We start from the raw sequence: 26468 nt of genomic DNA on the forward strand, positions 1-26468 counted from the left end.
CTGCAGCTCGAACCGTACCCTATACAAAGAATTGTATCTGATGTTAGGCTAATATATTGGTGGATTTATAAAAGTTCATGTAGGAACGTTACTATAGGAACCTCCAGTTGGCACCACAACCCATTTGCTCCTGCTCACTGATTTAGGTAGTTTCTATACATTTAGTTATGGTACTCCAATTTTATCTATCCACCTACGCGTTAGGCACTTGAACTCTATCCTATCCAGTTCGTTTGAATAATGAAATACAACAACATGTAAATACACATTGCACTTGTACCTACGGCAACTGGATAACTCTTCAGTGGAACACAAACGTTGTTATTAAGGAATTGTCAATTTATGGTCCAAAGCTACAATAAATAGAACATCATTTGGATGGGTCAGCTGTAAGCTTAACTAAGTTCTAGTTTACGTTCAATTCGCTAACACAAAACAAAAGTAAAACTGTGTGAATGTGTATTTTTGAAATCAAATAAACGAATTACATGTATGTAACTTTTCATAAAGATTCTTTCGAGATCTTCTCGAAGATTACACAATGATTGCCCTCGTCGTAGTAGCTTTTAGTTAACTTTACTTCTGCCAGCTGGGACACCAGGTGCTCCAGCTCCTGCTCCTCGAAGACGTGGTAGTAGCGCAGATATGTGGTCTTCTGCTCATCCTTGGTCTTCCACGGCACTAGTAAGTCCTGCTGCTGGAACTCCGTGCGATTGGTGTGCACAGGGAGTGGTGTATTGTTAGGCAGCTGCTGCTCCAGTTCCTGGTGCTGCTTCTGACGTTGTTGCTGCTCGGTGCTGCGTTCCTTATTTACTGCCTTGTTTTGCCGGAGGTAAGCGGATTTCTTGTCATTCTTTCGCTGATCCTTGGCCCAGACATAAACCAGAGCACGGCCTCCAAGACGGAGAACCCGAGCCATTTCCCGCAGGGCAGCCAATCGACGCTCCGTAGTGGCCAGGTGATGAATGACCGCTATACTGATGCAGCCATCGATGCTCCCCGAGCGAACAGGCACACGGAGACAGTCGCATCGAAAGACATTCTGTCCCTTCCGACGGCCCACAGCGAGTAGTCCCTGCGCCCGGTCGCAACCAATAGCCAGAAGTAGCGGATTGCAGCCTAGATACTTCCCATTGCCGCAGCCAATGTCCAGCACGAGGGATTGAGGATCAAAGGAATCCAAAAATTCCGCTACTTGTGGCCAGGGTGTGTGCCTTGTTTCGCTAAAGTGATCAGCAATCTTATCGTACACCGCGTGGACATTCTGTTGCTCCAAAGTGACGGCCTGTGCAGCCAGTGAGTCGGTTAGCTCCTGCGGCACCTTAGTTTGTCGAGTATCGCAGAGCGCGGGATACGAACAGTTGCACGGACCTCTTCGGAGGTGTCGGAATGTCAAGGATGTCCTCTTGCCGCGGCATTGTGTGGTCAAACCTCCTGAGACACTGGGCACCACATCAATGTGCTTCGGTCTGATGCCATGCGTCCAATCATAGCGCGCCTCACCGGACATTATCAGCAGGGATCGTCGAGGCAATCTGACCTGGACGTATTCCTCGCCTCGCCTAAAATCCATCACCACATCGGATTGCAGGGACAGCGAGAGAATGGGATCCAAAAACGCACTATGTGTGTCTACATGAGGAGGAATTCCATGACCTGGTTCGTACTCATTCACTGTCAGCTGGTCTGGTGTGCTCCAATCCCAAGTAGAAGCGGAGTTTTCCAAGCGCGGCCACAGAATATCACAGGCTGATGGTATGGGCTGCTCCAGAGGCTTAGAGGGGTCCACATTATTGCTGCCATAAAGGAACTCAAAGCCAAAGTGCTTGACATTGCGGTGCTTCAGAGTTCCCGAGCCCTCGGAGGTTCTTCCATCCTCAGCAATGGCCTTCAGCAGAGTGGATTCCTCTTCCTCGCTGACAAAGTCCGGAATCACCACAAGTCCGCTGGGAAGTGTACTATTCCACTCAGTTTTCCCCGCAAGAGCCGGTAGTTCCCTTACATAGCTCAAGTAGGCCACTGTTCCATGTTGCCCTATGGTGGAGATGTTGTGCATGCCCAGAAATATGCGCTCGGAGTCCTCCACGGTGGCGCTGACCAGAAAGCAATACGATTTTCCCGGTAACATGACCACTTGCGTTACTTTTCCGCCGGTCGTGGCCGCCGCTTGCAGCAAGCACTCCTCGGTGAGTCCATTGCTCAGTCCCACGTTGAGGATCGCCAGGTATGTGGTTGGGTCATCACTTGGAGTCACCTCGCAGTCGCTTTTAATAATGGCCAGACATCTTCGCTGCTTTTTATCCGCCTTTTTGGCATTATTTACTTTTTTCTGCTTCTCAACGTGCATTTTGCGTCCAGGCCAGTGTGTACACACCAAAGCAAATAAATTTGAGGGTGTGAGTCGAACTGGTGAATACCCTTTAATGCAACAGGTTCGGTTTTTGATTTTTTTAACGTTGTAGAAAAGAAAAACTACATCTATTAAACCTTAAGTATGACACAGTAATAGTGTATTGTGGTTACGGATTTTTGGGGCAAGCGGTAATGCAAATGCCAATACGTTTATTTTACACTTTAAAATCCTAATATGATACCTACGCTAGGTGTAAGTGAGAAACTTATAGTACATATATGGGTGCGTGCACCTCTGGCAGTCTACCAGACCCGGTCGATCATACTGTTGTCCTGGGGCTTCTGGTTCATGGTGGTCAATTGCTGGTGATAGTTGCGCATCTGGTTGCTGCGCCGTGGCTGCGCCAAATACTCGAACATGCTCTGCAGGTGCTGGGACAGCATCTTGCTCAAGTCACTGGGCATGGGATCCGTCCAGAAGAAGTCGTGGTTGAGGGCTGTGTCTGCATCAATGCGTTTCTTGGGGTCAAGGGTCAGCAGTTTGTCCAGCAGATCACAGCCGGTGGGATCCTTAACATACGGACGTAGACGCTCCTTGACGCGACGCTTCTGGTTCTTTGGCAGCTCAGTGGACTTGTACAGCTCCAACTCCTCCACTCCGGGCCACACGTCCGGCGTGAACGAGCCGCACAGCTGCGAGATGAAGGTCAGCTGCTGCTGCTCCGTGTTGCCCTGCATGATGGGCGAGCGGGTCCACATCTCGGCCATGATGCAGCCGGCTCCCCACATGTCCACGGGCGGACCGTAGTTGCGGTCCCCCAACAGCAGCTCCGGCGGGCGGTACCACAAGGTAACTACACGATTGGTATACCGATTCTTACTCTCGTTCTTTGGAATGCTGAAGGCGCGGGCCAAACCAAAATCAGCCAGTTTTAGAATGCCATGTTTGGTAATCAGCACGTTGGCAGCCTTCATATCTCGATGCAGGATCTGCAAATGGGCATGGAAGGGGTCATAACATTGCACACTTGCTGCATATTATGATGACTCACCTTGTTGCTGTGGATGTAGTACAAGCCATTAAGCAGCTGCTGCATCACCTTCTTGATCTCTCCCAGACTGAACTTGACATTCATGTTGGACAGAAGGCCGGCCAAATCATGCTCGCAGAAGTCAAAGACCAAATAAAAGGTGGATCTGTAACCATTCGTGGCGGTGGCCTTGGTGCGGCAGATCTCGATCAGATTCACCACGTTCTCGTGCTTCAGCAGCTGCAGGATGCGAATCTCTCGAAGGGCCGTGATGGGAAACTGTGGGAGCACACAAGGGTTATTCACTTTTTCTATAGAACTGTGAGTTAACACGCACGCCCTCCTTTTCGTTGTCCATTAGCACCTTCTTCATGGCCACAAACTTCTTGTTGCCCTTCTTCTCGCGAGCTTTGAAAACCTCCCTGCAAACGGAGGAGGACAGTTAGCTATGCAAAGTTGGTTATGACCAGTTTAAGGACTTACCCGAAGGTGCCCTGGCCAATTTTGGCCACCTTCTCGTATTTGTTGCTCTCGTCGCAGTAGGGAAAGTCGTAGTCCTCAATGTACTTCTGTTTCTCCATGAGGGACATCGTGCGCGAGGAGCTGGAGCCCACGTTGGAGGGCGTCGACGCCGACGGCTGCTGGAGCATGTGGGACATGTGCGCCATGCTGGAAAATGCCTCTACGATTTCAGATTTCACAATTCCAGGCAGGAAACAAGCCGACAACGAAAAGAAAGAAAACCAGCAACAATTGGTGTCGCTACAGCTGTTGCTATCGATAACAAATCGATAACTGGATCCGCTGAACAGCTGTTTGAGCACTTTTCACTCCTCGTTTGCTTGTACACACTGGCCAAGTGATATAACCTAGCGTCAATTTGGCCAAGAAGTAATTCCGATTTGATGAATAATCTATTGAATATAGCGCGGGCCGGACAGCGCCAGTTTGTCCGGGAATACGCCTTCAAGTCGGATCTGAAAATCAAATGGGTGCGCCCCGAGAAAATCGCGTGCTTCAAGCCGGAGAAGAGCGGCGACCTGGGCAAGCTGCCTCCTCTGGAAGCCGACGAGCTGCTGCCGGAATTCAAGAACTGCAAGGAGCTGGAGAAGTAAGTGGCTGCATTTTTTAAATTATAGATATTTCAATGACGTTATCATTTGTGTAGAGCCGACGAACTGGTTAAGTCGCAGTTCAAGCTGAGTAACAATGCCAGCTACTTGACCACAAGGTTTTACAGCAATGAGATGGTGAAGGAGGTGCAGAGGCACGCCCAGGATTTCGGATCAATGGAGGCCAAGTGTAAGTACCTTTATCAGTGACAATATTGAACATAAACCCTGAAGAATCCCCTTTTCAGTGGCCAAAATGACTGCTGTGATCCGCCGTTACCAGCAGCACATGGATGTCCATCCGCGCGATAAGATGATCAAGGTGCGACTCAAGGAGCTCATCGACAAGCGCAAGAAGTTCCTCAAGTACCTGCGACGCTGGGACTATCCCCGCTTCGAGTGGATTCTTGAGAGGCTCGAACTGGTGTACAAGCCACCGCCCGCACATTTCCACTGGATCACCCGCAAGGAGTCCCTGCAAAAGTTGACAGACACCTACTGCGAAAACCTAAAGGAGGAGCGTCTGGAGGCGTACCACAAGCAGCTGCAGGCCCAGCAAATACCCTTCCTGGAGGAGGCCATCAAGAAGATGCAGTTCGTGCGGCAGGAGCAGATATCCTGCGACGTGCCCGTTACCGTGACCGAAGAGCAAATCGCCGACTCCAAGAGGCAGCTGGCCCAACTCAAGGAGCTACAACAAGCGGAGGCAGCCGCTAGTAGCCAAAAACAAAACGAGGATGGCTTCAATTAGGCCCGATTCTTTAATGTTACGGTGTCTTACAATAAATGTAAATGCTGATGTTCTTAAATTATACGTTTTATTATACTTTTAGAGTAAGCTGGAAAGCGTACCACGTGTCATGATCATCGGAGCGCAGACTGGCAAATAAATAAGCAGGCAAAATGAATGCCTTTTCGAAATGTGTGAAAACAGATGCCATTAGAGGGAAGTTCTTAAAGGGTACGATTCGTAGCTAACGTCTGCCGGGCGAGCCGGGTTTTCGCCTGCCGCCGCTGCTGGAGCTACTCGAGCTGCTCGACGACGAGTCACTGGAGCTGGACGAACTAGACGACGACGAGGAGGACACGGAAGACGTGGAGTCGCGAGAAGTACCCTTGCGCCCCTTGTCGCCATTGCCTATGGCCTCTTTGCTCTTGGCCTCCGTGGATGTGACCTCATCGTCGCCCCACAGATCGTACTTTGACAGATCCTCGTCGTCTCCCTCGTCATCGTCCTCATCCTCTTCCTCCTCCCTTCGCTCCTCATCTCGACTGGTCCTCCTGGCCCGCTTGGAGTCCTCCCGGTGCTCGCCATGCTTTCGCTTCTTGCGACGCCCAAACTCATCGTACTCGCTGTCCGAATCCTGACGGTCCTTGTACTCCACCACGCCGCGATCGTTGTAACCACCGCCGAATCCTGGAAAGGACCCTGTAAGAGTTGCTTAAAATAGGATGTGCTGCTGACTCACCAGTACGCTCCTCCACGTCCGAGAACTTGGGAGCGTTGCACATGTTGCAGGTCTGGCGACGTGCCCAGTTCACATTGGCGCACTTGCTGCACTGCCAGTCCTCGGCGCTGAACAAGCCCCGCGACTTGTCGGCCGCCGCCTTGCCAATCTCCGTGCCCAGCTTCTTCTTGCTGGAGCTGCTGCTACTGCTGCTGCTCCCGTTGCCCCGATCTCGATCCCTATCCCTATCCCGCTCCGGCTTATCACTGCCATCGCGGTCGCGGTCGCATTTGTTGCACTGCGATCGGCGGGCGAAGTTCAGATGGCGACAGCTGCAAAATCGTGCAAAAGGTGAGACTCGCAGGACTCCTCGCCAGGTTCGGCTATCCCTGCATCTTTACGGGCACTCACTCGTAATCTGGGCAAATCCAATCGCCAGGCGAAGCGACGCTTCCGCTGCCGCCGCTGCTTCCTGCTCCGCCCGCTGCCACGCCCCCGTTCGAAGTGGACATGGCTGGGCGTTGGCTGAGACCTCTGCTAAGGGATAATGCTACAAGTAGTCCTCCACAGGCCTGAGGAACAGCATCTAACCGACACTTTTTTTGCCAATATAATATTCTGTATACGCTACGGACTGGAGCTGCCGAAACATCGATTCCACTATCGATAGTCTGGCTTCGGCCGGCACCATCGACTGTCTTCCCGATAGAACACAATTTCACAGTTCTATTTGGGGTATTCTATTTTGTTCTTTAAAATAGTAATTTTACAACTGTCGTGGGAACTTAAGCCCACCATGTGTATAGCAATATAGATCCGAAACTGAAGTCTATATTCAAACAATACTTTGTAAATTTCTCTCATTAATTCATAATTATTAAATTAAGAAAGTCCTAAGACAAATTCTTAAAAAAAGTAAAGGAAACATATCACCGAAAATATTTTAAAGTTTCTTGTTTGTTTAAAAAAGTATTTCAAGCTGATAAAAGAACAATTAATATTATAAATATCAAACGAGTTGCTCTCCCAACTTTTGAAAAGCTGTTCGCTTAGATTCGAATGTTAAGAGCAATGGTTTTCAAATATTCTATCCAATCAATCAATTCAATGTATTTTGACTCAGCGGCTTAAGATATTATTCAACGAAATTTTTATAATTGCTACTATCCAATGAACTATTTGAATGCATTTTTTGAGCTGTTTAAATTTCTACTTAAAGAAATTATAACAATTTCTACATTTCTTTGAACACAAATTTTGATTAAAAAATATTTACAAATTTAACGAATACTTAAACTGCTGAGTTTAATAGGAAGAAAGTTTGAAAATCTGGGCTTTCACTAACACGTAGTTAAAATAAATACATAGCTACATTTAAATTTTTCGCAACCAATGGATCTCCACTTGCACTCGCGCTTTACCCAGTCAGTCAACCACAAGGACTTGTATACTTTTAGAGTTTTATTTCCTTAGTTTACAAACAAAAGCCGCTCCAAAAGTAAACACTGATTTTGTTTTGTCGGTTGTTGGATGGTTGATAAAAAGTTTGACTAACGCATAACCAGCAGCTTTTGGGAATAGTCGGGGACAGCGACAGACGTCCTCCATCAGGCTTACTTCTTGCCAGTGCCGATCTTGGCCTTGGCAGTGCCGCGCACCTTCTTCATCCTGTTGCGGCGCTCCTTGCGCTGCTTGCGCGTCTGCTTCTTCTGCTCGAAGAGGCCGTGGCGGGCCAGACGGTACTTGGGCTCGAACTTCTTGGCGAAGTCCAGGGTGTCGTAGATGAGGGCGAAGCCCGTGGAGCGGCCGCCACCGAAGTTGGTGCGGAATCCGAAGGCGAAGACCACATCGGGGGTGACCTTGTACATGGCGGCCAGCTTCTCGCGGATCTCGGTCTTGTTCACCGACGACAGACCCGGGTGCAGGACATCGCAGACCATCTGTTTCCTGGCGAGCAGGCGGTTGGTCATGAACTTGCGGGTGCGGATGGTGGCGGTTGTACCGGACATTTTGACGGAGCTGCAACAAGGTATTAGGGGATTAGATTGGGTCTTTCATTCACACACATTTCTCGCCACTGCAGATTGTTTTTGTCGCCACCGAGCGGATCAACATAACCTCACTGGCCACGGGTGCTCCATGTCCCCACGTGTGACACGTTTCTGGGTTTATACGACACCCTCGGGCGCAACCTCCAATCACAGAGCAAGGGGCATCCTACTGCCGATCTCGGCCTGCATTTCAAACCAGATCTGGGGGCTAGTTACCTTTTAAAACACTTGAAAAGGTTTTAAACACGTCGTTTTGCGAACGCGATTTATTGGAAAGGAAGATGGCCGTGCCTTGGGGATGGAACAGAAAGCGATGATTCGATACTATCGGTAGTTCCAGAGAATGGCATCACCGATGTTTTTCCAGCGACCAGCGCTGCCATACAGTTGCGTAGGCTAACAATTTATGAACTTTAAAAATGTAATTTATTGCTTGAAAAAAAACATTTTCAGCTTTTTGTTTTAAATACAAACACTTTATAAACTGAAGTTAAAAGGCAGAGTGTTATTTTGCTTAGTTTTTGCTGCTCTTAATAAACTGTTATATTGAACAGTGTTGATAAACCGTTGAAACGGACTCAAGCCATAGCAAAAGAAGCAAATCATGACGGCAACGTAACGCATTTAATTGGCGCTAAATTTGAAAAAGTGGTAGGTGTTTAAAACTGCCAGTTCTGAACTGAACTGACGGTTTGCCCTTTACTTATATTTTTGCATTAAAAAATATATATATATATATAAATCAAAGCACCTTAATCTCGAGCATTCTAAAATAATTTTTAAATTGTTATAAAATAATAATATTTTCTTGAATCAAGTCAATTGAAACCTAGATAAAAAATTGTACGAATTTTAGAACCATTCGCTCTGGGGTAGTAACTTAAAAAATCGTTGTCATTTTCTGTCTGTTTGTGCACAATAGGAAATGGAAAAGCATGGGAATTAAGGATTTGGACTTGAAATTGAAAGTAATTCTATTGATTCTTTTAACTAAGCAGAGCGTAAAAAGTGATGTGTTTGTTCCATACACTTTTACAGAGATCTGAGGAAAGTTCCCATGAAATTTTATAAAACCATTTTTACGTTCTTGAATGACAAAAAACAGACTTTCTGCAGATTCTGCATTCACCTTGTTGATATGTTTGGGAATGCACACTCATATTGCAAAAAAACTGCATTGCATGCACTTTATTTTCATACATAAGTCTTAATTTACTTTCGTCAACTTGGAATTGTTCTTCTTATTCCAAAGATAAACGCCACCAAAGCTCAGGGCCGCCAGCAAGGCAACGACTAGAGTCGCGATTCCAGCATAGAACACAAAGAGGTCGAACAAGTGCAGTTGGCTGGAGGAGATGCCCACACCACGAGTCTTCAAGGCCGCTCCTCCCTTGTGCCGACCCACGTAGTTCACCCAGAAGAGAGCGCTGGCCAGGGCGCCAAGAGGACGGTCCCTGAACTCCAGGGACACATCCCGAATCGTCAACTGGAAGTGTGTCTCCAGGAGCAGCCTATCCACTGCCCAGTTCAGGGAGCTGGCTGTCACATTGCCCGCCTCCAGCGGCAGCCCCACTCCCAGTCGCACGGCCAGCTCCATGTTCCGCCTCTCGTGCTGGAATAGGGGCAATCCCAGAATGGGCACATTCCGCACGATGCCCTCCTGCAGGTTGAGAAGATCTCCGTTGGTCAGGAAGACCTTGACCCTCGGATGGGCCAGGATATCAATTTGAGGCACTGCATGTTGGATCATCACATTCTTTGGCAAGCCGTCCAGCTTCTTGACATCGTGACAGGTCCAGATGATGCCCTCTTTTCGGGAGGAAAAGAAGGCAAGCAGAGTATCCAGCTTGTCCTTGGCCAACTGGCCACACGGCTGCTCATTTCCCAGCTGTACGTAGATAGCTCCAGGACGCGCCTCGTCCAGGAAGCGCTTCACGTTCCAGGGCAGCTCCTTGGGACCGCGGATATGCAGACCTCCAGCGGGAACGATCTGCTGGATACTCACTTTGGGGTTCATCAAGGGCACATGACTGTTGAGAAGGAGCACTGATAGCTGGCTAGCCTGCAGTTCGGGGATCGAGTGCTGCAGCTTAAAGTACTTGGCCACCAGCTGCTCCTGTCCGCCATAGTGATCCTCGATGAACCGCTTTCTGCGGGAAAGGCACTCCCGGATATTGCCTAATCGCTCGGAGAAGCCCAACTGGGGCAAGTCCCGCTCGGAATCGATGGGGGTGCAGGCGGCGGGAACCAGTGACTCCTGCACGGCGTCCATGTAGTTGCCAAAGTCTGTGGAAATGATTCCCACAACTGGCCTCTGATGAAGAGCTCCAAGGGCCAGCAGAGCCTCCGTGTAGAAGTAGTCCACAAGGATCACATCAAAGTCGAACTCGAGGTAGGACATCTTCAGCAGTTTCTGGATGGGCTCCTGGGCGAGGAAGTGATCCAGGGCGCGGGCTCCCACGCTGGCCAGCGACTGGCGAAGAGCCTCAGTGGGTAGGCGACCGAGATCAGCGAGGTTTCCCCTGGGCGCCGCATGTTTTTGCACTGTTTGGGTATGACATTAGGGTGGCAGGACATTACTCGATTAAACTACTTACACTCGCTCCAAAAGGGATATTCCGCGGTCACCGTTTCCGTCACATTGTCTAGGGTTTCTCCCAAGCCATGCCCCGTATAGACTTCAATCTGTGAGAGGAAACCCATCAATGGCATTCAATTTATACGAGGACTACCACTCACCATGTGCTCTCGACTGGCCAGTTCCGACACCAGGGTCCGCATTACTGCGAAGTGACCCTCGCTGGCGTGGGGAAACAGGACTAGGATCTTGGCAGCCTGCGAAGCCTGACCCAGCACTAGGCCAAAAAGAGTCAGCAACATCCACCGATTCCATTGAGATTCCTGGGGAGCACAATTTACAACTCACAATTAGGTCACTTCCGAAAGTACACATCATCCAATAACAGATTCCCCGACGAGTCTTATCAGTCTGCCGGTTGTCAGGCTGTTCGGATGACTTTTTCATAACTTCTTGGACCCGCGTACCAACCATGTTTCGTAATTTAACTATCAGCGAGGTATACTAATTAAGTTCCGGCCGATATTCAACTGCATTCGTCTGGAAAATTCCTCCGGTTGTATTGAGAAAACGAATCAGACTGAACTAATCTCTCCTTCGCCTCGACTCCCCTCGAAAAGCAAAGCACTCAACTGATTGCTCCCGGGAATATAATCTAAGAAACGCTGTGGTCACTGGAACATGTGTGGCACATGAGACTGCCACCAGACCCCAACACATACGCCCTGTGTATGGATCCTATTGCTCTCGTTAACGTACACAGAGCGATTGCGGGGCCTCGGAAAGGGGTACAATGCACCACCATAGATGTATACTCGTACAGTTCCCCCAGTTGAGCGATACGAGACCGTCTCTTGAGTTTATTGTTCCTCCGCTCCAAGAAGAGGGTGTGAGGAGTTAGGATTGTTCACATATGCACAATTGTACAATACTTCTATGCTTGAGAGCCATGGCTAATTGCACCTTTTGCAAACTCATCCGCGTCTGGCAAAAGATCTAAATATACCTTCTTCTAGTTACACTTACAATGGGAGCTGATTTGGGGTCTTTATTTGTAGGATCTCTAGATGTTTTTTCGGATTTCAATGGTTGCCTATGAAACCAGGCAGTTCTAACTTTGTGACCTACTCTAAACGGCCATTAGGATAAATACATTTCTCCAGAAACAGCCTCGCAGCTGTTCCTTCAATCATGTCCAATTACGGCCCAGCAGCCCAAACAAACTGGGGAAAGAGGGGCACATACATACGTAAATATTCAGCTGTGTGTACTTTAATTGCCGCAAATGTGCAAATCAGAAAAATGTGACAAACTGAACGTTGTTGATCAACAGCAAAAGGGAACAACACTCTAAATCGGGAACAGCAGAACATAAGTGCAAAGGCAAGCAAATTGGCGGGGAAGGCAAAAACCGGTTGCCACTAAGGGAAGTCGCCAAAAGAAGAAAGCGGAGGAAGGGGTCCAAAACCGGTTCAATGAACCTGAGCACCACCGGCATTATGGTGTAGACACACAAAGAGCAAAGAGCTGGAGAAAGAATGATTCTTCATCTCCTTTATCACACACAATTTTCTTTATTTATGCCATTTCTTTTCTTTTAGTTGAGCACTGATACTTGCTTACGGAACAAAATGTAAATAATCATGGCGAGCTATGGTAAATGCAAATGTCTGGAAAAATCGATTATGCGTTTGCTTAAATCAAATCGGTTATGTTTGCTGATGGACGATGAGGCGCTCCTAGCCAGTTTAGTCGGTGGCATCGGCCTTGGCCACGGAGAAGGCCTCCGCGACGGGGATGCTGCCGCTGTTGGCGATGACCACATCCTTGACGGGACGGTCGCGGGCATCGGTGGCCGAGTTCTCGATCTTGCGCACCACGTTCATGCCGGACAGGATCTTGCCGAAGACGACGTGACGTCCATCCAGCCAGCTGGTCTGCTTGGTGGTGATGAAGAACTGGGATCCGTTGGTGTCCTTGCCAGCGTTGGCCATGCTCAACCAGCCGGCGCCGTAGTGCTTCAGCTTGAAGTTCTCATCCTCGAAGCGCTCGCCGTAGATGGAGCGTCCGCCGGTGCCATCGCCCTTGGTGAAGTCGCCGCCCTGGATCATGAAGTCCTTGATGATGCGGTGGAACTTGCTGCCCTTGTAGCTGCGAAGAACAAGGTGGATACATTTAGGTGGCTGCCTATACTTTTGGCCAAGTACCCGGCTTGCATTTTGCCTTAAAAACCGGACCGCAGTCTATTGGGTTGATAAATGCGTAAAAACTAATTGAAATGAATTCTTCGACTGCATCTGCGGCGTAGCAGAGAGGATTAAGCCCGGATAGCGCTCTTTGTCAACCCATTAGTCCCAACTACTCGTGAGATTTGCTTTGTCAGCCGACGATTGGTCGCTCGAACGCCACGTAATGGCTTCAATCCGAGAGCCCCGCTATAACCTACAAAGACTCGTAGTCCCCGGTGTGCGAGTGCCGTTAATCAGCGGCATCTTTCGCCTGACCCAGCGGTACCTGGTACCCCACATACACGACACTGAGGCATTGAGTGCCCGTACTCACCCTTCGCCCTCGGGCTTCTGGGCCAGCTCCTTGAAGTTCTCCACCGTCTTCGGGACGGTCTTGCCGAACAGACCGATTTCGATGCGGCCAGCGGGCTCACCGCCAATGGTGATGTCAAAGAACACCTACGCAAGCACAATTGGTTTATTATTAACAAATCATCTCACTGATTTACGGCGCAGCGGATGTGTATGTATAGCATAGTTGGGCAGTGTAGGTGGAACCATTCCGGGAAAGGGGCAGGACTGAAAACAAGAGGCACCCACCTTCTCGGTCACTTTGGGTCCCTTGCTGTCGTCGGCCACGACGATGCCGGCCACCAGGGCCACCACGCACACGGATAGGAACAACTTCATGGCTCGGAAAACTTTTTGCGATTGAATTATTTTTCGGCTGATTCGTAGAGGTGCGTGTCATCGGAATCATCGGGTCATCGATTGAAGGCATCGAACGGTAACATCGATTCGAATTATCGGTTAATTGCAACATCGATTCGAATTATCGGTAAATCGTAACATCGATTAGCTCGCCCAACGTCGAAGTCTTCCATGTCTTCCATTTCTATTCCCGCGCTCTCTTTCCGGAACCGGTTCCCCTTTTCGCCACAGTGGCGCTGTTTTCCAGCGATTTCCAAAATTAAAATTTAACAGTGACACTTACGTTTCGGCTGGAGTTGGCAATGCCACGGCGTATACCGACCGATCCTATTTTCATTTCTGAAATATATTAAAATGATTATCGTTAACGAACTGCAGTTCGTCAAATTAGCGTCGGAAAATAGAGTGGTGGAATTTGGAACAAGGGGGCTATTTCCATTTATATTTTCTTGCTTTTTGGGAACCAACAATCTAGATAGGTTTAGCGCAAGTCCCAACACTACTACTGCTTTAGAAACATCTCCTCCCACAAAGGTTGTGCCATATGCAAAGCATGGCCGAATTGGGGACGGACTTTCTAAGGAGAGGTCTGTAAAAAAGTTATCAAAATTAAACACATTCTTTTTGATAAAATTGCTTTAAAGGGGGGAAAATTAAAAAAATCAAATCAAAAAATAAAGAAAAACCATTTAATCCAGGAACTGAACCATTGGGTACAAGACATGAACCACAAAGCTAACCTGGAAGCGTAAATCGGGGTCGGTAAACTTGCCAGATCGGTAGAAATACACAAATACTCCTTACTTTTAACAAGATTTTTTTTATTCAGTGAAAATAGAAATTAATTACCATTGAAAACAGTTATTTCTGCTTTCAGTTTTTTTATACAAGAAATTTTATTGCATGCGAATAGAATAAAATAGAGATTTGCACGACCACATAGAGTATACATCCTTATATTTTCGCTAGAGGAGTCGATCCATCCTCGTCCGCCTGTCCGTTTTTAAACAAACTTGTCCTCAGTTGTAAAATGTCGAGATGGAACCTTCCAGAAAGAGGCAATTCTATTGCAGTCGAAACGAGTTGGATCAGAAAACTATATTACATAGATCCCATACAAATAATTAACAAAATATAAAAAAAACTGTAAAAAAACATAAGTTCGGTGTTTTTTGACATATTAACTACTCTACTCTTGGGCAGATTAAATATTTTAGACTTTTTCTTAAATAAAAAAAGTTATGTTTCGTTTTTAGTAAACTTATACGGTAGTGAATTAATATTAAACAATATCTTAAAATGTTGGTAACCTCTCTGCAAGAATGTAGAAAATTCGGCTGCACACGTACGGGAAAATGAAAGAAGAAGAAATACATTCCTTAAAAATTGTACAAAACTTGTTACTTTTTGTTAAAAGTTTTTTGTAATACATAAAGCAAAAACTTTCATAAAAAAACTGAACCGCTCTGGACGAAGAATTAATAATCTACTGTGATTGTCCGATTGTTACGAGTGATACAATCTAAAGGTAATGCGAAAAAAAGGATGTTTGGATTGCAAGACTTGAAAACAAATCAATTGGTTTGGGAAAATTTACGTAATTGGATCTGTTTGGCAGTTTGTCACAAAACGTTATTTTAGGGTCCTAAATCTTTATACAAGGTTAAAGAGTTCAAAATACAAGTTTTACCAATTCTGGAAATACCAGCTAGATTAACGAGAAAACATTTTGTAGGCTCGTGCTATGTGACGTAAGATATAATCTGTCTAAATACCAACGTTTAAGAATTACAATGAATTAAGATGATGTTAAATAGCTTAAAATAAGAAAGTTTTTGATATTCCTCAACTTTTGACATACAAGAATTGCAGTAAAATGTCCCATTTTAAAGTATATTTATTTAGCAGATCATATAAAACATTTTCGTCACAAATGTTAATATCAGAACTTTTGTTAGTTGAAGGTGCGATTGCTACCTTATTTTTAAATCGTTAAGAGGTACTTTTGTTTGATTTCAATTTTTGGCCAATTTAGACGATATCCATTCGAGGTAGTGTTCAGTTTTTGTGTAAATAGATGGCTTGTTTTTTTGTCCGCGCTGAGAATATCCATAAGATATGATGCCGGCCAAAAAAATTACATTTTCTTTCCGTCGTGATGTGGTGTCCATTAGGGGACCTCCGGAATCCCCTTCACAGGTGTCATTTCCGTCCTGATCTCCGCCTGCACAGATTTGAGATTTTGAGTCACAAGCCAGTCGTTTACATTGATATCCATTTGGATTGTTTTCCTTAAGGAAGCTGCGCCTTAATACTGAACTTTGGTTTCCCCAGCCGGCTGCTTCAAAAATGCGGCCCGAAGGTACAGCTTGTAAGGTCGGAAGGCAAATCGGTTTGATTGCCGCTGAAAAACTAATGCGACAAACATTAAATCAGTGAAATGCTATCAACCATTTAGCTGCTGTATTATGTACCTGAATGGTGACCAAAAACGTTAGCTAATAGGGATAAACTTTCCCTTTCTATTTTTACGTGTGCGGAGGTCCTTTTTATTATCTTTAGTGAAGCGGGTTTACCAATATTAAGCCGATGTTAGTATTAGAAGCTGATCGTAAAAGATATCATAAATGGGTTGCAGAAGTACTGTTTTCCAATACCTTTAACGCCCACAAACCGGTCAAAACTATGGCGACCAGAGTTTTCATGATAGAAAAGCATTATTCGTCACAAAACTCTGCATATATCAGATTTGTTGTATGTTGTTAATCGCTGTTAATTTTAGACAATTACTCACCGTACTGGCACTTTTAGTTGCAGTAGGGCTATGTCGTTCCTAAAAACATTACCGTGGAAGTACTTCTCATGCGGTATAACTCGCACCACGTCGATTTCAACATAAGGAAGAGCAAACGGCACGGTTTTTTTGGGATTGGTGTTATGTGCCCCCAGGCGCACTCTTTTAGGAGCGCCTATACCATTATTTCCAGGATCTCTGACACAGTGGCTGGCGGTCAGGACGTACCAGTTGTTTATCAGGGAGCCCCCACAATGGTGTTCCATTTGTCCAGTTTTTCCATACAAAAGCATTGCCATCCAAGGAAACTCGTTGAGTCCTGCCTCTCTGCCTTGCGTTCGGTTATACGATCTTCCGCAGTTTTCCGTTGGTAAAAAGTTCCTGGGTCTCGGGCAACAAAAAAAATGTCGTTTACGGCTGCACTTTCTGTCTTTTAATATTTCATTTCTGGCATCTTTACTGGATTTATACACGTTATACAAGTCACGACAATTTCTCAGACTAGTGCATATCTCATAGGCTTGACATGAAGGTAGTAGTGCTGACTTTGGTAGATGTTGTTGAATCAAATGCTGCAGATGCTTCGCTAAAATTTAAAAATGTATCATTATGTAGAGTAATTTATATATTAAGCACACGAGGTAAAAAGATTGCGACGATCGCAACTTCAACTTACAAAACTTTTGTGTAGAAATTTAATGTTGGATTAACTAATGAAAAAAATAGTATACTGTGGCTCGAAGCTTATTTCGTGCAGGTACCTGAAAAAAGTTCTAGTCCGTATTCCGGCTTAAGATAATAGAAAAATAAAAATGCAGTATTTAAATAGGGAATATTAAAAAAACAAAATGTATTATGCCGCAGTTTATTTCGTGCAGTAGATTCTACTTAACTTATTATAAGTAATTTAACCGCTAAAATGTTGTTTGTCCTTCTTTCTGGACCAGGACAGCTTTAAGACGATTTCTTCTGGAGGAAACCAACTTTTTAGTGGTTTCCACTGGAGTTTCTTTTGCATTCTTCCATAAGAACAGTTTTTAGAACGCTTTTGTTCGAAATCTTTCTCTTCCTCATAGCGGTGTTCAATCTTTTTTTCCATAAATTCTCGATCGCATTTAAACCTGGAGACTGTGCTGGCGTAATAATGACATGAGAGAATTTGCTTCGGATCGTTGTCCTGGTAAAATCGAAAACGATCGCGTCTGTCCATTTTTTCAGCAGTTTGCAGTAGGTTATCCTCTAAAATGTTGAAGTACATTTTGGCATCCATGATGACATCAACAAAAATGAGGTTGCCCACGCCATAGGCTGCCATACAGGCCCAAACCATGACGAGACCCCCGCCATGTTTGACATGGTTTCAGGTGCTTATTTTCCAACTCTGTATTTGGTCGCCGCCACACAAATTGTCGTCCATCTGAACCAAAAATGTTAAATTTTGACTCGTCAGCAAAGATAACGTCATCCCAGAACGAAATCGGTAAATATACATATGTGCTCCTTTATAGACTTTAGCAGCAATATTTTTCTTGCTGATAAAAGGCTTCTTCCGAGCTACTCGACCATTGAAGTTATGATCGCGCAGCACACGACGCACCGTATCAGGACTACACTTCTTGCCCATTTCGTTCTCGACCTCTCGACCTCTGCGGCAATTTTTGTGCGTGCTGCCATTTAAGTGTGACCAAGCTCAGAAATATGTATTTGTTAGTATTTTAAATGATCAAATAATAAAAAAAACTGCGATTTTTAGGACTAATTGTTCAATGTTTTGACTTTAAACGTAATGCACAAAATAAGCTGCGGCATGAAAATGGACTGCACATTTCGTTTCTTTTAAATAATTTTTGTATTCCCCATTAAAATACTGCATTTAAATTTTTCTGTTATCTTGCTAAGTTTATCATGAAGCTAGCAACAATCCTAAAACATTTTTATAAGTTGATCACAAGGCATGCAAATTTTCTAAACCCAGGTAAATCTCTAAAAAGTTCAAAACTAAACTAGGAAGGGCGCTATAATCGACTGCCTTGACTATTAGATACCCGTTACACAGCTTAAGGAAGCAAAATTGAAATTGAGATGTGTACTCGTATATAAGCAGCAAAGGGATAATGGAAGTAAACGGGTAAACGAGTAACATGTATTAAAAGAAAAAACTTTTATACACATGAAAGGACTTTTAAAAATATATACCTACGTAAGTAAACGTCTAGACTTCTAAGGTTGCATATAATGGAAAAAAAAATTTTGTTTTATTTTTGAAAGGACTTTTTATATACATACCTATGAACTGATTCCAAATTCGTCCATCTGAAGGTATCATATAAAGAGACTGCAGCAGTAACAACATGAACGCTTTGGTCCCGAATAACATGTCGATTCGCGAAAGCTGTAAAGAAAACTGGTATATATATTTGTAGTTTTTGTCGCATATATTTATGTCCTTATTTACATTAAAATTAATATAATTTTTGTTTATCAACGAATTTTTTTCATAGTTTTTGTTTTTACAAAATGAATTCTAACGTTGTCTGATCTTCCAGAAGAAACTTGTAGTCTATTTAAAGGGGATTCCTGTTCATATAGAGAATGGTTGAAGGAAGCATATCTAACCAGAAAAACAAGCAATAAACGCAAATCTAGTTATCAAACAAGAACACCTCTTAACGAGGTAAAGATCGCACCTACGCTAACAAACGTTCTGATATCAACTTTTGTGACAAACATGTTTTATACGATCTACTAAATAAATGCAAGTTTTTACATTCGGCACGTTTTATTAAAATCGTACAGCACAGCGTACATGGGAAATTTTACCTCTCTTTTGGCCAAAACCCATTTTTATACCCTTGCAGAGGGTATAATAATTTCAGTCTGAAGTTTGCAACGCAGTGAAGGAAACTTTTCCGATCCCATAAAGTATATATATTTTCGATCAGCGTCACTAGACGAGTCGATCTAGCCATGTCCGTCTGTCCGTCCATTTGTCAGTCTGTCTGTCCGTTTCTACGCAAACTAGTCTCTCAATTTTGAAGCTATAGGGCTGAAACTTTCCCAAAAGTCTTCTTTCTATTGCAGGTAGTATATAACCAGCCGGATCGGACAACTATATCTTATAGCTCCCATAGGAACTATCGGGGAAAAAATTAAAAAAAATTATATCTTCGGTGTTTTTAAACATATAATCTTCTAAGGTAGAAAATAACATTTTTTAATTAGAATTAAATTTTATCAAAATCGGACGACTATATCATATAGCTGTAATAGGAACAACCGGGAAATTAGTGGGAAAATAATATGAAAAAATTATTTACTAAAGTTGATTATTTCTTATAACTGCAAAAATTTTTTTTATCTTGTAGAGCATTTAATTCTTATTGGCTCAATTAGTGTAAAAGTGCACTTTTGCGCACATTCTCTAAAATTTGGCCTGCATTTTTGTCTGGGAAGTTTCACTTCCAACGTAGGTTTAAAAAAAACAGTAAGCAACTTTCGTTGTTATTAAATATTAATTATTTTTAAAATATTTTACAACATCATTTCACTTACTTAACGTAGATATAAAAAATCTAGTATTTTTTAAGAATTATAATGGTAATAAAAAGTAAAATTGCGATTTTTCCTAAAAAATCGGGGAAAAAATAGCAGTATATTTTTTTATTTAAGGTTTGGTCTTTTTATAAAAAAAAACAATTAAAATTTTTTTTTTGTTTAAGCTTTTAAAAAATATTTTTTTTTTTTAATGCGGGATTACGCCTATATGTATTTTTTTATTTCCCTTTAATTTTGTATACTTAATTCAAAAAACAAAACTTTTAAATATTGTTTTGTTTTTAAGTTATTAATTAATGCCACAAAAAGTAGTCAAAATTTCCATAGTGCAGCGTGCCGAATGTAAAAAAATAAGAAAATGTGTTTAATAAGTAAATCGTTTTTATGATAGAAAAAAATTTTAAATGAAATGTATTTCTTTCATTATTACTCATCGATTGGCCAACAAAAAAGTTTTCCACGCCCACTATAATGCCCACAAACGGGCAAAACGCTTAAATCTGTCTGCCGCCCACATAACATACATATCCTGAAATATCGGGTAGGTGGCGATCTACAATTTCCTATTGCTGCTTATATATCTTAATTTCTCTTTTGCTTCCTTAAACTAAGTAATAATAGTCGAGGTAGTCGATTATAGCGCTCTTCCTAGTTATATCCGTTACTCGTAGAGTAAAAGGATCTACTATATTCGTCGTAAAGTATGTAACAGGAAAAAGGAAGCGTTTCCCACCCCAAAAGGTATATATATTATTGATCAGGATCACTAGCCGGGTCAATCCATGTCCGTCTATTCGTCTGTCCCCTTATCCGTCTGTCCACAGAAAAAAACTTTTGGCGGAATTGTATTTGTCACGTCAGTACGTATCGATTGACAAAAAACAATTTTGCCACGCCCACTTTAACGACCACAAACGTTTAAAGCTGTCTGCCGCCCACATAGCATATACATAACATATATTGTAATAACGGGTGGGTGGCGCTTTACAATATCGCTTTGCTGCTTATACAGTGAATCACAAAAGTATTCGTTGCAAAGAGGGTTAAGAGAAAAATGAAAATTTTGAATAAGTAACCATTTTAAAATGGTAAAAAATGGTTTACGTTTCCAAAGATATATATTTTGTGAACTATATGGAAAAAAACCAAACAGAAAACACTTTCCATAAAAAGATATGGTCAAAAATACAAATATAAACCGTTTTGCAGGCTCACAAAAGTATTCGTTGCACTTATGATTTTTTTTTATTTTAGTATTTTTTGGGTGTAGCGCATTATTTTTTTTTGTGTCATTTTGGTTGCGTTTCTATTATAAAGACTGAATTCGGCGAAAAGCGCAAACTTTTGGCGTCCATCTTGGTGTAAATCTCTAGCAAAATGCCAAAGGGAACAGAGTTAAACTTCTCACAAAAAAAAATTATTTGTTTATTTCCATTAAATATATTTGTGGGATGTTCGATAGAAGTTCTTTAACCATAAGGACTCTCATTTCTCGTCTGAATCTACCTCTGCGGGCGTCCAAAAGCATTAACCTGCAGAGAAGAGCTAAAACGTATTTAGACCGGAATTTGGAGTACTGGGAAAAAGTGATAATTAGTGATGAAAGCAAATTCAAAATATTCGGATGTGATGGAGAAGGAAAAGTGTGGCGAAAGCCCTGTAAAGAGCTTAAATTACCCTAAACAATAAATAAAAATATTAATTTGTCATACCCTTGCAGACGGTATAATGATTTCAGTCTGAAGTTTGCAACGTAGTGAAGGAAACGTTTCCGACCCCATAAAGTATATATATTCTTGATCAGCGTCACTAGACGGGTCGATCTAGGCATGTCCGTCTGTCCGTCCGTCCGTTTCTACGCAAACTAGTCTCTCAGTTTGAAAGCTATCGGGCTGAAACTTTCCCAAAAGTCTTCTTTCTATTGCAGGTAGTATATAAGTCGGCGACCAAATATGAGTTGAAAAATAAGCACCTGAAACCTAGGGCGGGGGTGACGTCATGGTTTGGGCCTGTATGGCAGCATATTTCTGACTGAAATCAGTATAACCTCTGCAAGGGTTGGCTATGTCGTTCTTCCTTGTTCATTTTGAGAGGTCGCACAAAATCATCACAAATTTTTACTTTTACACATTCACTACTTTTTCTCCCAAACATTTCACATTACTCATAACCTTTGGACGCTTACTGTAGATTTTCGTAGCACTTTTCTGCACTTACCTCCTAAAGGCGTCTTTGGAGTGGTTTTTCAATTTTGCCTTCTATTTTTTTTATTTTATTTAAAAATCGTTATAGAGTTACACACCTTAATTTCGATTTCGAATAACACCGCAACAAGTGCAAAACCAATGTATGTACTGTTATCGATACATTCGATTTCATTTTGACTTCTTTGTTCGATTGTCGATAATAGCCGAAGGATTCCGAGAATACAAAATATCGGAGAGGCAAACGCCGCTCGGATGCTTCTTCGAGCATTCACGCGGTATCGCCCTGCGTCGGACCGAGACGCGCCGCTTCAGTGTGCGGACTTCGCTGCGCGGTAAAAACAGCGAGGCTCCGCGCCGCACCGCACCGCACTAGTGCGCGCAGACATTTGTCCTCTCAAATTGTGGTAAGAAATGCCCGCGCAACGCATGTTATTAAACTGCTAAATATAATGAAAGAAAAATAGTCATTAAATAGATAATCAAGGAAATTACCGATGCGGCTTACCTTATGAGCAAATTATTTGTCGTCGCTGCAAGAATCGTACTCACGACCGCTGATGTCCTAGTCGGGAGCACTACCGCTACACCACACATACAGCGCAATAGTCAACGGGCAAAGACCGTTCATATTTGAATTGGTTGGGGTCTAAGAAATATTCCCACGAACAAAAACAATGTATGTTTAATTTCAGCCAAATAGACTATATTGTTAAATATTTGTAGGAATTATGCAATTTAGAGAAATTAACCCTAAAACATATTTTCTATGCCGATTTGAAATCGTCCTAAAAATAAGCATTTTAGAAAAATGAACCATAATAAAAAACCTACATATATATATATAGGATTTTAGGATTCTTTTTTCAAAAATTCCTAATTTTGGGGCAATTTCTTTTTTAGGTCGTTTTTTCTAGTATTAAGAAAAATAATTTCATACGTGTTAATACATATAAATGATAATACTGACCATGCTGTTTAAATGTTTGTTGCAAAAAGTTTCTCCAAACAAAACTAATAGTAATTGCAACAATAATTTTTCAAAAGTAATTTTGCTTATACTTTTCTTTCTTCTTGGTTTTGATATTGTCACCTTCTATAAATCATTAAAAATATAAGCAAAATTATTTTTAAACATTCATTTTGCGTGAAGCCTCTTACAATCGAAGGAAAACATATGATCGAAAATTCACAAAGAAACGCAAACATACAGAAATGCCAGGGCTGCGACGTGGCACGAAATATTTGGAGGGCATTTTAAGTTAGACGATTAGTTTAAAAGTGAATAATTATAATTAATAATTAATGTAAGGCCTGAGAGAAGATAAAGTAAACAAGAAAGGAAATTGACACTGGCAAGCTGAAGTTTGTATAGCCTTGCAGTTATAAGAAATAAGCAACTTTAGTAACACCATGTAAAATGTTTAAGGATTGTTGCCGACTTCAGTGATATTGAAAAAAATTTTATTTTTTTTTTTCAGACCATTTTTTTGACATCTATATGTTAGAGAAGTCCGATTTTTATTAAATTGAATTTGAAGTTCTTAAAAATATAAAAAATGATATTCCTAATATTATAAGATAATATGTCAAAAAGCCCCAAAGCTATCATTTTCTTCATATTATTTTCCCACCAATGGGTTTAAATAAACTAAGGGCTTTTAAAAATTTTGCTAATAATAATTTTCAAATTCTTACAAGAACTATTTAATTTCATCTGTGACATTGTTCGACGGAGTCTGCCGGAACTTGAGCTTGAACTCCATGATGGGCAGCAGGCTCTCCGTCTGCCAAACGAGGACGTGCGACGTGGAGCTCTGGGTGCCCGGGTTGATCTTGAATATGACATAATATCTTATAATATTGGGAATATAAATTTTTATATTTTTTAAGGGTTTCGAATTCAATTTAATAAAATTATTGATTATTTTTTATGACTGCAAGGGTATACAAACTTCGGCTTGCCGAAATTAACTTCCTTCTTGATCATACTATTTTACCACTAATTTTCCGATCATTTCTATGGCAGCTATGTGATATAATCGTCTGATTTTTATAAAATTTAATTCGAAATTCCTTTTGGAAAGTTTCAGCCCGGTAGCTTTAAATCTGAGGGACTAGTTTAAGTAGAAACGGGCAGATAGACGGACAGATGGACGGACAGACGGACGGACAGAAGGACATGGCTAGATCGACTTGTCTAGTGACGCTGATCAAGAGTATATATACTTTATAAGCTCGGAAACGGCTTCTTCACTGCTTTACAAACTTCTGATTGAAATCATTATACCCTCTGCAAGGGTATAAAAATCGAAAAGCATTTTAATTTGTAAGGTTTAACTATAGCCCGCTGTACTTTTTTTTCAAAATTCTTAAATTATATTAAAATAAAATTACTTTTTCGGGCGCGAACGTATGATAGGAGCAGTGATGAAAAGCAAAATAAAAATATATATTTAATTAACACTTTTTCTTTTCTTATCACATTGCATTAAAGATTTGGTAGAAATAGTGCAAGGGAATCATATGCTTTTCTTGCCAAATATTAAACATAAAAATGCCTTTAAAAGACGAGGGCAGTCCGAAAAGTACTAAGCCTCACACCGCTCGATGGCGTCACAATCGCAGAGAAAGGAGTTTCTGCGTTGTTTCGTCACCGTCGACGAAACATGGATCCACTGGTAACCACCAGAGAGAAAGGAATAGTCGAAACAGTGGACTTCGCCCGGCGAACCTGCTTCGAAGAAGGCGAGCACTGTCCCATCGGCCGGAAAGGTGATGGCCACCGTTTTTTGGGATTCACAAGGTGTGATCTACATCAACTACCTGGAGAACGGCAAAACGGTTACAAACCTTTACTATGCCGAGCTATTGGGCCGATTCGCCGCCGAATAGCAGAAAATACGGCCCCATCTGGCGAAGGAAAAAGTGTTCTTCCATCATGACAACGCACCGGCTAAGTACTTCTTTAAAAAACAACAGAGATATTCTATGGATCCATTGTATTATACATAAATACGATAATTATGAAGATTTATTTTTTAGTTATAATTAACAAATATATTGTTGTTGGCCAAATGTTGATACATGTGCTAGTTTTTTCTACCGAATAGTCTACGCAACAGGTTTCTGGCAAATTAAAAATGTGAGCATTGAATTTAAAAACCACTTGATCATTGATGTACAGCTATTTGTGTTTGGGACTTTTCCAGTTCCTTGGCTGCTTTCTCAGCCCTTTTCTTTTCTCTGTTGGCCAGCACTTTTTCCCGGGATTTCTGGGCCCTTTCAGCGCAATCCTTGGGACGCGTTTTCAGAGTCATATCATCCACAGCCGCCTTTTTACGTGCTGATCTTGAAATACACCGCTCCATGCAGCTGATGTCTACGAATCTCCCAATGAAGCAGCCGCAGTGTGAACAATAGTGGTTAATGTCCTGACGACCCGGCCACTTTTTACTACAAATTGGAAATGAAACAATTTAATACAAAAATAACTCTATTCGCAATCCGTGAAAATAGCTATACCAAAGTTTTGTGAGCCCCAGAAATTTCTGCAGGCAAGTAACCACCTCCAATTGCACCACACTGGTTCCGCCCTTTTCACACGAAGGGCAATGAATCCATGTGGGCTCCTCTTTTAGGTATCCCACTCGTTGCTTACGACTGACACTAAAGGCCACAATCTGCGGCTCGTCTACGGTCATGATGTGAGTTCTAGCGAGAATGATCGGTGACTGAAAGTAGATCCAAATATAAAGAGATCGTATCAGAATCAGAGATTTCCAGCTGGCGTTGCCTCTCTTGCCCGATTCTTTTCTCTCTGAGGCGTTGGTCTGGTAATTAATATAGCACAACCCTATTCAAAAACCATTTTCTCTTTATTGCAAAAAACCATTTGGTAAACAGACCGAATAATTTTCGTTTAATATTATTTGAGAGTAAATGTAAAACTCCTTGATATTTATAGGTTATTTAATTTGTAATATTTTGACGAGAAATAATAATATCAAAAACAGTTTAACACAGTTTTTATTGCTTATAATAACATCCAAATATGACACAGAGAAGACGCTTTTCCATAATAGAATTCTTTTTTCCAGGCTGATTAGATGACATCCTTAGGGATGGTCTACAGTTGCGGGCGGCGGTATACGCCCAGGTACTCTCCGCAGGCACCACAGTGGTGTCTCTTGGTGCAACAACGCAGCCAGGATCGCACCACACGGGTCTTCGCCTTGGAGCTGCAATACGGACAGGTGATCTCGTTGGGACCGGGACCCACGGCGAAGTAGAGTGCTTTCGGATCCTGAGCCATGACGAGCTACCAGATGTTGACTGATTCAAAACCAAACGAAGACTGCGGCAATCAAAGAGAAATTAGAGGTATAACTCGATCAAAGCCTC

The 26468-nt window shown here is 42.7% G+C and overlaps 10 protein-coding genes across 12 annotated transcripts; 1 reads left to right on the forward strand and 9 right to left on the reverse strand.

The window, feature by feature from the left end:
- Positions 1-442: 442 nt before the first annotated feature.
- Positions 443-2383, reverse strand: LOC108026755 (alkylated DNA repair protein alkB homolog 8). The gene has a single exon (XM_017097886.3). The coding sequence runs from the start codon at positions 2345-2347 to the stop codon at positions 503-505; it is 1845 nt and encodes a 614-aa protein (XP_016953375.1). The 5' UTR covers positions 2348-2383; the 3' UTR covers positions 443-502.
- Positions 2384-2519: 136 nt separating this feature from the next.
- Positions 2520-4163, reverse strand: LOC108026846 (cyclin-dependent kinase 9). The gene is made up of 4 exons (XM_017098024.3): positions 3867-4163; positions 3721-3805; positions 3405-3662; positions 2520-3342 (listed from the first exon to the last, which is right to left on the reverse strand). Exons 1-4 carry the CDS (start codon positions 4049-4051, stop codon positions 2656-2658), a joined length of 1215 nt encoding a protein of 404 aa, XP_016953513.1. The 5' UTR covers positions 4052-4163; the 3' UTR covers positions 2520-2655.
- A 49-nt stretch (positions 4164-4212) lies between these two features.
- LOC108026848 (28S ribosomal protein S15, mitochondrial) lies at positions 4213-5304 on the forward strand. The gene is made up of 3 exons (XM_017098026.3): positions 4213-4494; positions 4552-4685; positions 4744-5304. The coding sequence occupies exons 1-3, from the start codon at positions 4289-4291 to the stop codon at positions 5244-5246; spliced, it is 843 nt and encodes a 280-aa protein (XP_016953515.1). The 5' UTR covers positions 4213-4288; the 3' UTR covers positions 5247-5304.
- LOC108026847 (zinc finger Ran-binding domain-containing protein 2) lies at positions 5238-6599 on the reverse strand. Its single transcript, XM_017098025.3, has 3 exons — positions 6355-6599; positions 5965-6275; positions 5238-5912 (listed from the first exon to the last, which is right to left on the reverse strand). The coding sequence occupies exons 1-3, from the start codon at positions 6453-6455 to the stop codon at positions 5470-5472; spliced, it is 855 nt and encodes a 284-aa protein (XP_016953514.1). The 5' UTR covers positions 6456-6599; the 3' UTR covers positions 5238-5469.
- A 787-nt stretch (positions 6600-7386) lies between these two features.
- LOC108026526 (40S ribosomal protein S24) lies at positions 7387-8377 on the reverse strand. The gene is made up of 2 exons (XM_017097473.3): positions 8211-8377; positions 7387-7962 (listed from the first exon to the last, which is right to left on the reverse strand). The coding sequence occupies exon 2, from the start codon at positions 7950-7952 to the stop codon at positions 7557-7559; it is 396 nt and encodes a 131-aa protein (XP_016952962.1). The 5' UTR covers positions 7953-7962; positions 8211-8377; the 3' UTR covers positions 7387-7556.
- A 776-nt stretch (positions 8378-9153) lies between these two features.
- On the reverse strand, positions 9154-11293 carry LOC108026968 (UDP-glycosyltransferase UGT5). Its single transcript, XM_017098184.3, has 4 exons — positions 11044-11293; positions 10734-10895; positions 10592-10679; positions 9154-10538 (listed from the first exon to the last, which is right to left on the reverse strand). Exons 1-4 carry the CDS (start codon positions 11044-11046, stop codon positions 9202-9204), a joined length of 1590 nt encoding a protein of 529 aa, XP_016953673.1. The 5' UTR covers positions 11047-11293; the 3' UTR covers positions 9154-9201.
- Positions 11294-12123: 830 nt separating this feature from the next.
- LOC108026919 (peptidyl-prolyl cis-trans isomerase 6) lies at positions 12124-13566 on the reverse strand. Its single transcript, XM_017098130.3, has 3 exons — positions 13401-13566; positions 13135-13259; positions 12124-12723 (listed from the first exon to the last, which is right to left on the reverse strand). Exons 1-3 carry the CDS (start codon positions 13488-13490, stop codon positions 12321-12323), a joined length of 618 nt encoding a protein of 205 aa, XP_016953619.1. The 5' UTR covers positions 13491-13566; the 3' UTR covers positions 12124-12320.
- Positions 13567-15479: 1913 nt separating this feature from the next.
- On the reverse strand, positions 15480-23152 carry LOC108026511 (melanization protease 1). Of its 3 annotated transcripts, XM_050887469.1 has the most exons (6): positions 23035-23152; positions 22573-22713; positions 22078-22507; positions 18592-18709; positions 16306-16891; positions 15480-15923 (listed from the first exon to the last, which is right to left on the reverse strand). In XM_050887469.1, exons 4-6 carry the CDS (start codon positions 18680-18682, stop codon positions 15527-15529), a joined length of 1074 nt encoding a protein of 357 aa, XP_050743426.1. In that variant the 5' UTR covers positions 18683-18709; positions 22078-22507; positions 22573-22713; positions 23035-23152; the 3' UTR covers positions 15480-15526. The 3 variants fall into 3 exon arrangements, with proteins under 3 accessions (XP_050743426.1, XP_050743427.1, XP_016952946.1); XM_050887470.1 differs by lacking the exon at positions 23035-23152 and having other exon boundaries at positions 22078-22504; positions 22573-22849; XM_017097457.3 differs by lacking the exon at positions 23035-23152 and having other exon boundaries at positions 18592-18697; positions 22573-22849.
- Positions 23153-25051: 1899 nt separating this feature from the next.
- Positions 25052-25800, reverse strand: LOC108026969 (uncharacterized). Its single transcript, XM_017098185.3, has 2 exons — positions 25590-25800; positions 25052-25520 (listed from the first exon to the last, which is right to left on the reverse strand). The coding sequence occupies exons 1-2, from the start codon at positions 25766-25768 to the stop codon at positions 25238-25240; spliced, it is 462 nt and encodes a 153-aa protein (XP_016953674.1). The 5' UTR covers positions 25769-25800; the 3' UTR covers positions 25052-25237.
- A 218-nt stretch (positions 25801-26018) lies between these two features.
- Positions 26019-26440, reverse strand: LOC108026971 (uncharacterized). Its single transcript, XM_017098187.3, has one exon. It carries the CDS (start codon positions 26377-26379, stop codon positions 26194-26196), a length of 186 nt encoding a protein of 61 aa, XP_016953676.1. The 5' UTR covers positions 26380-26440; the 3' UTR covers positions 26019-26193.
- Positions 26441-26468: the final 28 nt, after the last annotated feature.

Source organism: Drosophila biarmipes, chromosome 2R (genome assembly GCF_025231255.1).
Source record: "Drosophila biarmipes strain raj3 chromosome 2R, RU_DBia_V1.1, whole genome shotgun sequence".
Taxonomy (NCBI): Eukaryota; Metazoa; Arthropoda; class Insecta; order Diptera; family Drosophilidae; genus Drosophila; species Drosophila biarmipes.